This window comes from Eurytemora carolleeae, unplaced genomic scaffold, assembly GCF_000591075.1.
Source record: "Eurytemora carolleeae unplaced genomic scaffold, Eaff_2.0 scaffold484, whole genome shotgun sequence".
In the NCBI taxonomy this organism is placed as follows: Eukaryota; Metazoa; Arthropoda; class Copepoda; order Calanoida; family Temoridae; genus Eurytemora; species Eurytemora carolleeae.
In genome coordinates, this window is record NW_019396528.1 from 184,244 (window position 1) to 199,522 (window position 15,279).

The window sequence follows — 15,279 nt, forward strand, 5'->3', positions numbered from 1 at the left end:
AAGGACAAGAAGGTTAACAGAGTTCCGTTGTGAATCAAACTTACCATTCTTCAAATACGTACATGGAAACTGGAAATTAATCAAACTTACCACTCTTCAAATACGTACATGGAAACTGGAAATTAATCAAATTTACCACTCTTCAAATACGTACATGGAAACTGGAAATTAATCAAACTTACCACTCTTTAAATACGTACATAGAAACTGGAAATTAAGCAAACTTACCACTCTTCAAGTACGTACATGGAAACTGGAAATTACACTGTAAATCCCTTTCTATTTTATTTCAAAGTAAGATTCAAATAAACAACACCGTTTCTCAGGAAAGAAATTGAGTTTTTACCACACACTCTAATTTATAATAATTCTGTTGGATCAAATAATCTAAGTTTGAAAAATCAAAGGTTTACATTAAAAGCTTGCAGAGTTATAGGAAATAGAAAATTTGATTTCAATTCTTTGGTAATTTTCAAAGTCATATTTGAAGTTTTCGCGTTTATCAAAAACATTTAAGTTTATTTTAGGCTGATTTTATCCTGAAGGGAATTACATCATAGAAAATTATTTTAGCATAGATAGGATGTTGCTTGTAGGTGAATTCTTCTCTTCGTAGCTGCTTATCCCGCATATCAGAACTTAATCAAATACTAAAATTAGTACAAAAACTGGTTTTGAAAATAGAAATGTTTGTTTAGCTGACTTTTACCAAATCACAAAGTTGTATTAAATAAAAAAATTGTTTTAATTTCATTTTTTCAAAATATTTTTTAAATAATCACCATTTTCTGAATCTTTTTGAAAAAGCAAAGTTTAAAAATTCAAATTGAAGCTGGAACAACTTGGATATTTTTTCGTTATGAATGTAAAACAACAATGTCATTTTTAAAGGAAAAATGTGTTTTTATGATTTCCCAAAACAAGTTTAAACATCTGTTTCTTCAAATTACGAAAATTACGCTAAAAACATATTTCTATCTAAAAATGCGCAAAACAAACTAGATATGTGAAAATATAGATGTAATTGCGTTCAGAGTTAAAAACGTCGTTGTGAAAACTTTCACTAGAAAGCTTTTCGATGAGTACCTAAAAATACTTTCTGCAGAAATTGTCACAGTACCCTGCATTCCTGAAAATTTACAAAATATCTTTTTTTAAATAGAAAATTTAAATTAGACTTACAACGACCCCAATTAACTATAATTAAAAAATAAGCTTCAGGGGGTAGAATAAATGAACCTACCCTGAATTTGAAAAGTTGGTAGACCAGAAGAATTGATAGGACCAGGGAAAATTTCCTAACAAAAACAAAAATCATTTTTGAAAGTTTTAAAAAAAGTTTTTAAAATAGTTTTTTACCGAATGATATATACTTTGGAGAAAAAACTCAGCGGGAGCAGTTAAATGAGCGGTTGAGATCTAGCCTAGACTCTACACAGTTTAGAATAAAAAAGCGTTTTTTGCTTTCAACCGCTGGGTTCAAGATTTTTCAGCAACTTTTTTCCTTTTAACAACTTGCACTGGGTTGCTTATAACCACCATGGAAAATAATTTTTCATGAAAGACGTTTTCTTTCCACCACTGGTTTTAAAATTTTTCAGCAACTTTTTTGCTTTCAACCGCTGGGTTTAAGATTTTTCAGCAACTTTTTTGCTTTCAACCGCTGGGTTTCAGATTTTTCAGCAACTTTTTTGCTTTCAACCACTGGGTTGCTTTAACCACTAGAAAACAGTTTTTCATAAAAAAATTTTCTTTTAACAACTGGTTTTAAGATTTTTCTTAACAACTTTTGCTTTCAACCGCTGGGTTTAAGATTTTTCAGCAACTTTTTTGCTTTCAACCGCTGGCCTGTTTTAACCACTGGAAAACAGTTTTTCATAATTTTTTTTTTCTTTTAACAACTGGTTTTAAGATTTTTTAACAACTTTTTTGCTTTTAACCGCTGGGTTTAAGACTTTTCAGCAACTTTCTTCCTTTAAAGCTGGGTTGCTTTAACCAGTGGAAAACAGTTTTCCAAATAATGTTTTTTTCTTTTAACAACTGGTTTTAAGATTTTTTAACAACTTTTTTGCTTTCAACCACTGGGTTTAAGATTTTTCAGCAACTTTTTTGCTTTAAACCTCTGGGATGCTTTTATACACTGGAAAACAGTTTTTAATGAAAAACGTTTTCTTTTAAAAACCGGTTCTAAGATTTTTCAACACCTTTTTTCTTTAAACCGCTGGTTTAAAGATTTTTCAGCAATTTTTTTGCTTTCAACCGCTGGGTTTAAGATTCTTCAGCAACATTTTTGCTTTCAACCGCTGGGTTGCTTTAACCACTGGAAAACAGTTTTTCATAAATAATGTTTTCTTTTAACAACTGGTTTTAAAATTTGTTTACAACTTTTTTGCTTTCAACCGATGGGTTTAAGATTTTTCAGCAACTTTTTTGCTTTCAACCACTGGGTTGCTTTAACCACTGGAAAACAGTTTTTCATAAAAAAAGTTGCTGAAAAATCTTGAAACCAGCAGTTGAAAGTAAAAAAGTTCTGAAAAATCTGAAAACCAGCGGTTAAAAGCAAAAAAGTTGCTGAAAATCTTAAAATCAGCGGTCGAAAATTAGTAAGTTGCTGAAAAATCTTTAAACCAGCGATTGAAAGCAAAAAAGTTACTGAAATATCTGAAAACGGTTGTAAGTAAAAAAGTTGCTGAAATATCTTTAAACCAGTGGTTGAAAGCAAAAAAGTTGCTGAAAAATCTGAAAACCGGCGGTTGTAAGCTAAAACATTGCTGAACAATCTTTGAACCAGCGGTTGAAAGCAAAAAGAGTTGCTGATAAATTTGAAAACGGTTGTAAGCAAAAAGTTGCTGACGAATCTTGAAACCAGTGGTTGAAAGTAAAAAAGTTCAGAAAAATCTTAAAACCAGCGGTTGAAAGCAAAAAAGTTGCTGAAAAACCTTAAAATCAGCGGTTGAAAGTTAAAAATTTGCTGAAAATCTTTAAACCAGCGGTTAAAAGCAAAAAAGTTGCTGAAAAATCTTTAAACCAGTGCTTGAAATTAAAAAAGTTGCCGAAAAATCTGAAAACCGGCGGTTCTAAGCAAAAAAGTTGCTGAAAAATCTTTAAACCAGCGGTTGAAAGCAAAAAAGTTGCTGAAAAATGTTAAAAACCGGTGGTTGTAAGCAAAAAAGTTGCTGAAAAATCTTTAAACCAGTGGTTGAAATCAGAAAAGTTGCTGAAAAATCTGAAAACATTTGAAAGTTAAAAAGCTGCTAAAAAATCTGAAAACAAGCGGTTGAAAGCAAAAACGTTATTAAGGAAAAATTATATTTCATTTGTTGAAAATGTGAACGAAAAAGTGCGATTTAGCGGTTGAACAAATTGTAAATTTCTTATTAATTTTTAATTCTGAACAGCGTAGAGTCTATGCTAGATCTCAACCGCTCGTTCAACCGCTCCCGCTGAGTTTTTTTCTCCAAAGTATATATCACTCTTTTTTACCTTTGTTCTGTTGAATGCAGACTTTCTTGTTGCCAGGTTTAAGTAGGTTAGATCAATCCTAGTAGGTAGCAGCCAGTCAGGGGTCAACTCATACCTATATACAATACTACTAATCAGGGGTCAACTCATACCTATATACAATACAACTAATCAGGGGTAAGCTCATACCTATAACCAACACTACCAATCAAAGGTTAACTATTACCTATGATTATATTGAGTCCCCAGCCAAATTTACTGTCAGAGGTCCAAATTTTCGATAAAATCCACAAAAATCACAAGCACACAGTGTTTGCAGAAAGTATTTGAAATTTTATTGAAATTGTATTCCTAATCCAAAACTTGCATATTATGAGGAGCAAACAACCCCTTTAAGGATTTAAATTTTACTATATAATTAAAATAATATTTCCCTTTCAATAACAAATAAAGTTGATAAATCTTGGTTTCCTTACCTTGACGTCACATTCTTTAATCTATCATTCAAATCCAAGAATCCTGGATTAAAAACAAATTTTTATTTTTAATCAATCTTTATTATTCAAGGTTTTTTTGGTTACCTATAATTTCTTGTTTTCTTGAGTTTGTTCCCAGAACAAAAATCAAATTCGTTATTTCAATCGTATCTCGTTCTCTCATCCGCCTATATATATATACTGTAGAGAAGGTATTTCAATTGTATCTCGATCTCTCATCCTCCTATATATATATATATATCCTGTAGAGAAGATATTTCAAAAGTATCTCGTTCCCTCATCCGCCTATATATATATACTGTAGAGAAGGTATTTCAATTGTATCTCGTTCTCTCATCCTCCTATATATATACTGTAGAGAAGATATTTCAATCGTATCTCGTTCTCTCATCCGCCTATATATATATATACTTTTCATACGCCTATATATATATACTGTAGAGAAGATATTTCAATCCTATCTCGTTCTCTCATCCTCCTATATATATATACTGTAGAGAAGATATTTCAATCGAATCTCGTTCTCTCATCCTCCTATATATATACTGTAGAGAAGGTATTTTAATCGTATCTCGTTCTCTCATCCTCCTATATATATATATACGGTAGAGAAGATATTTCAATTGTATCTCGTTCTCTCATCCTCCTATATATATATATATATACTGTAGAGAAGGTATTTCAATTCTATCTCGTTCTCTCATCTGCCTATATATACTGTAGAGAAGATATTTCAATTGTATCTCGTTCTCTCATCCGCCTATATATATACTGTAGAGAAGGTATTTTAATCCTATCTCGTTCTCTCATCCGCCTATATATATATACTGTAGAGAAGATATTTCAATCCTATCTCGTTCTCTCATCCGCCTATATATATATATACTGTAGAGAAGATATTTCAATTTTATCTCGTTCTCTCATCCGCCTATATATATATATACTGTAGAGAAGATATTTCAATCCTATCTCGTTCTCTCATCCGCCTATATATATATATACTGTAGAGAAGATATTTCAATCCTATCTCGTTCTCTCATCCCCCTATATATATATATACTGTAGAGAAGGTATTTAAATCCTATCTCGTTCTCTCATCTGCCTATATATATACTGTAGAGAAGATATTTCAATCGTATCTCGTTCTCTCATCCGCCTATATATATATATACTGTAGAGAAGGTATTTCAATCCTATCTCGTTCTCTCATCCGCCTATATATATACTGTAGAGAAGGTATTTCAATCCTATCTCGTTCTCTCATCCGCCTATATATATATATATATACTGTAGAGGAGGTATTTCAATCCTATCTCGTTCTCTCATCTGCCTATATATACTGTAGAGAAGATATTTCAATCGTATCTCGTCCTCTCATCCGCCTATATATATATACTGTAGAGAAGATATTTCAATCCTATCTCGTTCTCTCATCCTCCTATATATATATACTGTAGAGAAGGTATTTCAATCCACTCTCATCCGCCTATATATATATACTGTAGAGAAGATATTTCAATCCTATCTCGTTCTCTCATCCGCCTATATATATATATACTGTAGAGAAGGTATTTCAATCCTATCTCGTTTTTTCATCCTCCTATATATATATATACTGTAGAGAAGGTATTTCAATCATATCTCGTTCTTTCATACGCCTATATATATATACTGTAGAGAAGATATTTCAATCGTATCTCGTTCTTTCATACGCCTATATATATATATACTGTAGAGAAGGTATTTCAATCGTATCTCGTTCTCTCATCCTCCTATATATATATTTATATATATTGTAGAGAAGATATTTCAATCGAATCTCGTTCTGTCATCCGCCTACATATATATACTATATATATACTGTAGAGAAGATATTTCAATCATATCTCGTTCTTTCATACGCCTATATATATATACTGTAGAGAAGATATTTCAATCATATCTCGTTCTTTCATCTCGTTCTCTCATCCGCCTATATATATATACTGTAGAGAAGATATTTCAATCCTATCTCGTTCTCTCATCCTCCTATATATATATACATTGTAGAGAAGATATTTCAATCCTATCTCGTTCTCTCATCCACCTATATATATATACTGTAGGGAAGGTATTTCAATCCTATCTCGTTCTCTCAACTGCCTATATATATACTGTAGAGAAGATATTTCAATCGTATCGCGTTTTCTCATCCGCCTATAGATATACTGTAGAGAAGGTATTTCAATCCTATCTCGTTCTCTTATCCGCCTATATTTATACTGTAGAGAAGGTATTTCAATCGTATCTCGTTCTCTCATCCTCCTATATATATATATACTGTAGAGGAGGTATTTCAATCCTATCTCGTTCTCTCATCTGCCTATATACATACTGTAAAGAAGATATTTCAATCGTATCTCGTTCTCTCATCCGCCTATATATATACTGTAGAGAAGATATTTCAATCCTATCTCGTTCTCTTATCCTCCTATATATATACTGTAGAGAAACTCTCATCCGCCTATATATATACTGTAGAGAAGATATTTCAATCCTTTCTCGTTCTCTCATCCTCCTATATATATATATACTGTAGAGAAGATATTTCAATCCTATCTCGTTCTCTCATCCTCCTATATATATATACTGTAGGGAAGGTATTTCAATCCTATCTCGTTCTCTCATCCTCCTATATATATATATATACTGTAGAGAAGGTATCTCGTTCTCTCATCCGCCTATATATATACTGTAAAGAAGGTATTTCAATCGTATCTCGTTCTCTCATCCTCCTATATATATATTTATATATATTGTAGAGAAGGTATTTCAATCGAATCTCGTTCTGTCATACGCCTATATATACTGTAGAGAAGGTATTTTAATCGTATCTCGTTCTCTCATCCTCCTATATATATATATACTGTAGAGAAGATATTTCAATCCTATCTCGTTCTCTCATCCGCCTATATATATATATACTGACTTGAATAGCCAAAAGTTAGTTTCCTGGTAAAATCGTTCAAGTGCGGGTAAATGGCGGAAGTAACTTTTAGTAACTTAGGGAGCGCTGGGTTCGCAAGCTGTTAGTTTTATACATTGCTTGAAAATCAGTTTATTATGTAAATTAGTCTGTGTACACTGCACAGTGCACAATTACTGTTTTTTTTAATTTAACTATTTGATATCATAATTCGAGTCTAACAGTCATCTTCATATTCCTCAGTATTACGCAATGTTAAGTTTCAGTATTTGTGAAGTGTGTTTAGTGTTACAAAAAAAATAGTTTTACTAGACATTTATCAATTCACTAATTTAGTGAAATGGGTCTGTTTACACTGCACAATTGCTGTGTATCATACCCATATGTCTTTTTAAAGTAAAAACTCAATTATAAAAGTCGTCGTCGTATTTCAGAGTTTTCTGGTTATCACTGTAGGTATATGAACAGTAGATAGACAGTAGAAAGACAGTAGATACATTTTTTACATTCTAAAATGGAATAGCTATATATTTTTATAACTTTAAAAACAATGCCGGCAAAATGGAAACAAAAAAAGGGTTAAAAGTTAAAATCTATTTTTATTTTAATCCCTTTAATTTATTTATATACTTGATGATTGCAGTAAATAGTTCTCTCTCTATAACTTGATCTGGACTCTCCTGCCAATCACTAACCAGGCAACCGTCCTATACAATACAAATTATCGCCTTTGTTCAAAGTAGTGGCATTTTATTTCTTTATCATTCACCGAATACTATCAGTCGTGGGGTTTTCAAATTATGGTTTGCCATTTTTATAGATGTTTAAAGAAGGGTGTCTAACGAAATGGGGAAATAGTTTCTCAAAAATGTTGCATTTTTTCGCATCTCGTTCGTTCGCTAAATTTCGGTTTAATCTGTTTCGCGAAAAATTGCAAAATTTTCGCGAAATAATAAATGCATATGTTTTAGAAGAGAAATTAATAATCATGATATAATAAAACTTCTAATGCTGAGCTCTCAGATCAGAGAATTACACAAGTTTTTTGCTTAATTAATTGTTTTTACAAATATAGTTTTTGTTTTTTATCGTGAAATAATTTTTCGAAAATTGTTTTCGCATTTTTTCGTTCTCTCCATTTTCGCGAAAATGTGAAATTTCGCGAAAAAGTTAGCAAAATACGAACGAAAATTTCGCTGGAAACCCTACTTTAAAGGAATTAATTGTTAGTACAGGCTTGTTGACTTTAAAAGTCACTATAATAAAATAAAGAGATCTAAAATGGATATTTCTAACATTTATTTAAAACGAAAGTTTTGAAATATTTGCATTTAAGGCGGAGTTAAAATTGGTTGATTTTGAAATTAACAAAGGAATTAATGATGGATATTTGATGGTACTTCATGGGAGTGTTGTAGAGCTTCATGATGGTGGAGCATATCAACAGGAACTGGGGCAACAGAGCTTATCAATGGAACTAAGGCAATGCAACTCGAGATAGCGGAAACTTCGGTCAGAGCGGTGCACAAGTTTCCTAAGTAAGCTTCTCAAGAAGTTAATAGGGAGATCAGAGGTATAAGCACTACTGCTGCTAGCTCAGTATCTGCATCGTCAGCATGAAGGAGTACTGCTGCTAGCTCAGTATCTGCATCGTCAGCATGAAGGAGTCAAAAGGCTCCCTGTGTCGGAGCTGTTACCAGCCCAACTCTCCTAACTTGACTGACTGGGATGTGTTATAGAGGAGTGAGGCGGGGAAAGAAGGAGCAAGGGTTACATGTGTTTACTTCATGGCAGAAATGGATCTTGTGTACACACGCATCTTGAGAAAAGGCTACGGCATTTGAGTCGGAAAAATCGTCTTCCTTATATTTGGAATTTGTTTTAACAAGGCTCTAGCATTAAAGTCTCTTTGTAACCCAACGTCGTAGACATTTGATATTTTGAGCTTTAATTTGCAGAAAATATAATTTGCAGACAGAAAATATAATTTGCAGACAGAAAATATAATTTGCAGACAGATAATATAATTTGCAGACAGAAAATATAACTTGCAGACAGATAATATAATTTGCAGACAGAAAATATAATAATATAACTTGCAGACAGAAAATATAATTTGCAGACAGAAAATATAATTTGCAGACATAATTTGCAGACAGAAAATATAATTTGCAGACAGAAAATATAACTTGCAGACAGATAATATAATTTGCAGACAGAAAATATAATTTGCAGACAGAAAATATAATTTGCAGACAAAAAATATAATTTGCAGACAAAATATATAATTTGCAGACAAAATATATAATTTGCAGACAGAAAAACACGGATTTGGAAATTAATTTTAGTTTATTTTTACCAAAATTGTCACATAGACAGTTTAAAAATATTGTTATATATTGAAATAGTTAAAAAGTAAAGAAAACATCGGGTGGGGTCGGGTCGAAAATGGAAAAGGGAGAATAAGAACGAATTGTAGAAAGAATTTTAGTCAACCTTAAAAACAACCAGATAATTTTGTTTCTGCAGTCAAAAAATGGTTAAACCAGAACTATCCAGCTAGATTAAACCAGAACCATCCAGCTAGATTTTCAAATGTTATTTAAGCTTTTCTAGTTTATTTTTATTTGGAGAAAATTTTAAATTGTAAATTTTACTCTCAATAATCCTCAAAAATTTGAAATATTAAAGTCTTTACTTGAAATAACTGGTAAAAATGAAATATTGCCAATTAATAATTTATTATGATCCATCATAGCTGTTCTCTTTTTAAATTTTAACAAACAATTCCTACATGAAATGCAATATTTTAACAATATCAGGATGTAAAAAAATGAATCCAAATTTGAAGGCAACAAATTAATTTGTTCACCTTACCTGAATTATTTCTTTATCAATAGGTTTAGTGTTTGTCCCAATGTTCTTGTTTCGTTTGTTTGTTTTTTTGTTGTTTGTATCCTTCATCCGACCAAACAGATTCCAAATCAAAGAAATTGAAAAGAGGAAGAAAAAAACAAAGGTTCGCAGTCCTGATTTTAATTTTGCATGCTATTTTTTGCAATACTGGGTTACCCGCAAAACAATGAGCCTAGAAAAACAACTTTTCAGAATCAATGCGCTTAAACTTAATCCTTTGGAACATGATGTTATTTATTTCGGTGAGACCAATTAAACTGTGGAATAGAAAGACGACATTTAAGCATTCCTATTTTGATTAATATGTAACCATAAAGCAAATAGTTTTAACAATTGCCTGAAAAGCAAATTTTGAATGATATGTTTACAGTGCATAATTCTTGTGTTTCATGTTCATTTGACTATTAGAAATCATAGTCTGATAGTCTTAAAGTCGTCTTCCTATTACACAATTTTATTGGTATTACTATACATAAATCTATAATAATAATAAAATAAGACTTTAATTGTAAATTTCTTGAATTGTTTTCCTTTTCTACAGAGGAATTTCTCAATTCTCCAGAAATTAATCTAAAAACAAAAAAAAATCTTTTAAAAATGTAATTTTTGCTGACAAGCAAAATAATTGTCTGCAAGAATATATATAAGATATAAATTTCTGAGAGAAAATTTTGATTTAAATTCGCGAATTTCAAGTTTCAAGCTTAGTTTTAAACCATGCATCATTCATAGAGTTGGTGACAACATTTTTTATCTTAACCTCTTAGAGTTGTCGCTTGCTCCCATGATTTGCCATCAAAGTCCCATAGGGTATCTTATATTCCATAGCAATATATTAAATCAAAGATTCAAATTTCAATATTATAAAAACTGAATGGTTTTCAGCACCAACTTTTAATAAGGGTTTCCATATTCTTTCGAAGCAATTTGGTTCCTGTGCCTACCGGAACCTTTCCTGGGCCTACCGGAAACTTTCCTGGGCCTACCGGAACCTTTCATTGGCTTACCGGAACCTTTCCTGGGCCTACCAAAACCTTTCCTGGGCCTACCGGAACCTTTCCTGGGCCTACCGAAATCATTCCTAGGCCTACCAGAACCTTTCCTGTTCCTACTGGAACCTTTCCTGGGCCTACCGGAACCTTTCCTGGGCCTACCGGAACCTTTCCTTGGCTGTTCAGAATGATAAAACATCAAACACATCTATAGCGGCACATTTCTTCACTGAGTTTTGTTTCTACATGCTAAGAAATCTTTGGGGGATGTTTATTGCAGATTTAGAACTGTAATCACTAAAAAGGGCAAGTTTAAATGTCGTCTTAAATCATAATTTTTACCTTTTCTGCATCATGAATTCTTCCCTAGAAATTGTAAGAATGCTTGATCTGTATCCTAGAAGCAGAATTAATCTGGCACTCTCAACATCCTAACATCAACTTTATTTTAGAGTTCAGAAGACCAGGGTTTACATCGGACTTCAAAAACCGTTAGACTTATTTTCTTGAATCGCATTATTGGCAATTTCTGCGGAAACGCTTACTTCAGTAATAACCAGAAAACAATGAAATAGGGAGGCGATATTATAGCAATTAAATTTTAAGATTTTTACACAGCAAAAGGTTTACTAGAACTATATCACTAAATCACTAACTTTGTGGAATGGGTCTATTTACACTGCACAATTCCACAATTTCATGCGCAGTGGGCTTTTAAAAGTTACAACTATGATTCTGGCTATTACCAATTGAAATCTGTTTAAAAAAATTACAACTTTAAAATTTCAATTGGTGTAAAGAGGTTGCAAAGATATAGGAATTAGAAAATTAAATTTTAATATCTTATATATTTTCTCATGTACTAAACCTGAAGATAGAATAGATCTTCTTGATTTAACTGTGTATCCAAATAATCTTCATAAGTAGCACATATCCGGACTAAATCATCCATTTTCCCAACACTTCAGGAGCTCCAGTTAAACCACTGAAATCTCCGGTAGATATATCTTCTTGTTTTACTTCCTACTGCTAAAAGTATTTTCCTACTGTTAGATGTATCTTCTTGTTTTACTTCCTACTGCTAAAATTATTTTCCTACTGTCAGATGTATCTTCTTGTTTTACTTCCTACTGCTAAAATTATTTTCCTACTGTCAGATGTATCTTCTTGTTTTACTTCCTACTGCTAAAAGTATTTTCCTACTGTTAGATAGATCTTTTTGTTTTACTTCCTACTGCTAAAAGTATTTCCTACTGCTAAAAGTATTTCCTACTGTTAGAAGCATCTTCTTGTTTTACTTCCTACTGCTAAAAGTATTTTCCTACTGTTAGATATATCTTCTTGTTTTACTTCCTACTGCTAAAAGTATTTTCCTACTGTTAGATAGATCTTCCTACTGTTGGAAGTATCAGCAAAACTACCCAGGGACTGAACAAAGAATAAACGGAAATCTATACAAATTATTGGTGAACAGGGAATACAGGGAAACACAGGACGGACAGAAAGAAGGGAGTATGAAGTATGACCGAAAGGGAGAAGGAAGAATGGAGAGTAGAATGTATAGGGAGATGGAGGAATGAAGAGTGGAATAAATTGGGAGAAGGAGGAATGGAGAGTAGAATAAATAGGCAGAAGGAAGAATAGAGAGTAGAATGGATGTAGCAAAAATCGTGTAAGCATGATATTCTGTAAACTGAAGTACATTATTAATGATTTAATGTTAGAAACTTAGACATAATGACATTATTCATTGAAACTGCGTTAAAATTGAATACTTAACATGATTAGCTTAAATCATGCAACAAACTTAAATTACGCTATAAAACATGTGGGGAGATAGCTTAACTGCATTATATCTATTCTCTCTAATCTTATAAATATGTACATTAAACTTTAACTGTGCGATAAGTTATCTTAGTCGTAGTTTATCAGATAGATAACATCCAAGATGCATGCGTGAAGAAACAAAAAGAGAAAAATTAACAGAATTATGAAGATTTTAGAATCATTGCCGAGAGCTTCATGATGTTTCAAGGAGAAAGAAAACAAGATTCAAGTCAAGAACAAATATTGCACAAGAAAGATTAGTAGTTATCAGGCAACAGCCAAGTCGTGAAACCAAAGGAATAGGAGAATGTAGATACTAGATACAACATTAACAGAAACAAAAATCAAAGGCAGAGTTACAATTACAACCCATTATGCAGAGAATGGAGCAAATAAAGCTAGATATACAAGCTATGGAGGCGAAACTTGTTCCACAGAAGAAAGTAAGAAGATATGTTCGTGAAAACTTTTTTAACTTCTCAGGGATAGAGCCAACCCCTAAATATCACAGAGAAACAGATCTAGAAAGGGATACAGTAGGAACAGCTAAGGAGTCAAATAGTAAAATATCAAATATAAAGAAAAACGACTGGACTCAAGATCAAGAGAAACATCAAGACCAGGAGAAACACCAAGATCTAGAACAAGAAAAATACCTATTTGGGCAAGATAAGGACAAGACAGAACGGGGATTAATGACGAGAAACCCGAGGCAAGAGATGAGGATACTAACACAAAGTCAGAGAGAGTACGGTACGGTACCATAAAGATAAGGATACTGCGCACATGGCGCCAGCACGCAAAAAAAAATGAAGGATTAATAACGGTCAGTTTTGATATTTTGTAAACTTGCAGTACATTGTACATTATAAATGATTTAATGTTGGAAACTGCCTTTCAATTGAATTCTTTACATGATTAGTTTAAATCATGTAACAAACTTAAATTGCACTATAAAAAATGTGAGGAGATAGCTTTACTGCATTATATCTACTCTGTCTAATCTTATAAATATATATACATTAAACTTTAACTGTGCGTTAAGTACATAATATGATGGTCCTAATTATATGTAATATAGATAACATCATAGGAATTGTAGCTACATCAATTCAATTCCTATTTCCTGTTAACTTTGAGACATAAGATATAAAATAAAGTTAGTTCTAGAGAGTAACTCTGTACTGTTTACTGTGTGAGAGTAGACCTGAAACCCTGAAGCTTGTATTCAGGTGGATCATCCCCATTAATTTGGGATCAATATCTGGCTTGTCGATATCTAGACTTAAACCCTGTTTTGAAAAGCTGGTCGGATTATCCCCAATCATTAGGGGATCATTCTATAGCTTGATAGCTAGGCTTGTGTCCTTGTGTGACATTTGGAGCGGATCATCCCAATCATTTCGTATCGACAAATAGCTTGTTGTATAGCTAGGATTGTCTCCCTGTGCCGCATTTAGAGCACTGATCTAATAGCTTGTTGGATAGCTACACTTGTGTCCCTGTGTGGAATTTAGAGCCAGGTGGGTTGTGTTCTGGTTGAACTAATAGCTTGTGCAATACAAGACTTTTAGCGTGAGTATAATTTAGTTATTCAGAGGTGGTTTTCAGAAATGAAGTTTCTTGGTCCCAGTCTAGCGTTTTTCGTTTTCTAAAAATGTGGTATGATGGTAAGCAAGGCTTGATAGATTTTCACACATTGCTTTGAAACTAACACTGGGTTTGCAGAACTTATGCAGTTTCTTTAGATTTGCTTTATTTGATGGTGAGATGTATCCTCTTGAGCCGATTTCAAAAGGGTGAACAGACACATCCCTAGTTGTAATATCTGTGATAAAATGTTCATACTTGTTCATCTTTTGAGTGTTGGCATTTTTTATATTTGTTTGGGTGGGGTGGTNAATATTAAATATCCCCCCTACACACCCTCCACTTCAATTGTAACAATATTTTCAAACTGCACAAAAACACAAAACAAGGTGTTATGTATATAAATATTAAATATCCCCCCTACACACCCTCCACTTCAATTGTAACAATATTTTCAAACTGCACAAAAACACAAAACAAGGTGTTATGTATATAAATATTAAATATCCCCCCTACACACCCTCCACTTCAATTGTAACAATATTTTCAAACACAAAAAATATTGTAGAAAATGTTAAAATATATTTCTTTTTGTCATGCAATTTCTGTTTACTTTCTAGCTATAATTCTTTTACTTGTCAAAGCTGTTTAAGGTGTCAAAGGTGTTTAAAATCATACATTTTCTTTTTTTTGTAGTTTTAGCAATAAAATTCAACCCAACCCAAAACTAATCATTTCACTTCTCTAAAGCATTATTATATTGCTTAATTTTCTAAAGTTACTTTTCCACAGAAATTTTACTCTCTGTTTCTTTTTTCTTTGACGAATCCAGCCATTCTCGTCTGAATCTATCCATTGCAGACTGACCTTCTTGATAAGCCTTTCAGTCACAGAGCTCTGCCGCTTTATTAATTGCAAATTGGCGGTTCAGTCCAAAGTAGGACTGCAAAAGTGGGCCCAGCTTGGATATTCGATTGCACACCAGTAGGGTGTGCCGCGCCGCCGTAAGTTTCGTTAATTTTATATCTGT

The 15,279-nt window shown here is 32.5% G+C and overlaps 1 protein-coding gene and 1 long non-coding RNA gene across 2 annotated transcripts; both read right to left on the reverse strand.

Moving 5' to 3' along the window:
• Positions 1-443: 443 nt before the first annotated feature.
• Positions 444-9,871, reverse strand: LOC111704911 (uncharacterized). The gene is made up of 8 exons (XM_023477301.1): positions 9,802-9,871; positions 7,555-7,631; positions 4,044-4,126; positions 3,939-3,981; positions 3,484-3,577; positions 1,244-1,298; positions 1,087-1,129; positions 444-638 (listed from the first exon to the last, which is right to left on the reverse strand). Exons 3-8 carry the CDS (start codon positions 4,120-4,122, stop codon positions 524-526), a joined length of 429 nt encoding a protein of 142 aa, XP_023333069.1. The 5' UTR covers positions 4,123-4,126; positions 7,555-7,631; positions 9,802-9,871; the 3' UTR covers positions 444-523.
• Positions 9,872-10,368: 497 nt separating this feature from the next.
• Positions 10,369-12,543, reverse strand: LOC111704912 (uncharacterized). The gene is made up of 3 exons (XR_002765904.1): positions 11,701-12,543; positions 11,175-11,263; positions 10,369-10,410 (listed from the first exon to the last, which is right to left on the reverse strand). It is a non-coding gene; the product is annotated as an uncharacterized LOC111704912 (long non-coding RNA).
• Positions 12,544-15,279: the final 2,736 nt, after the last annotated feature.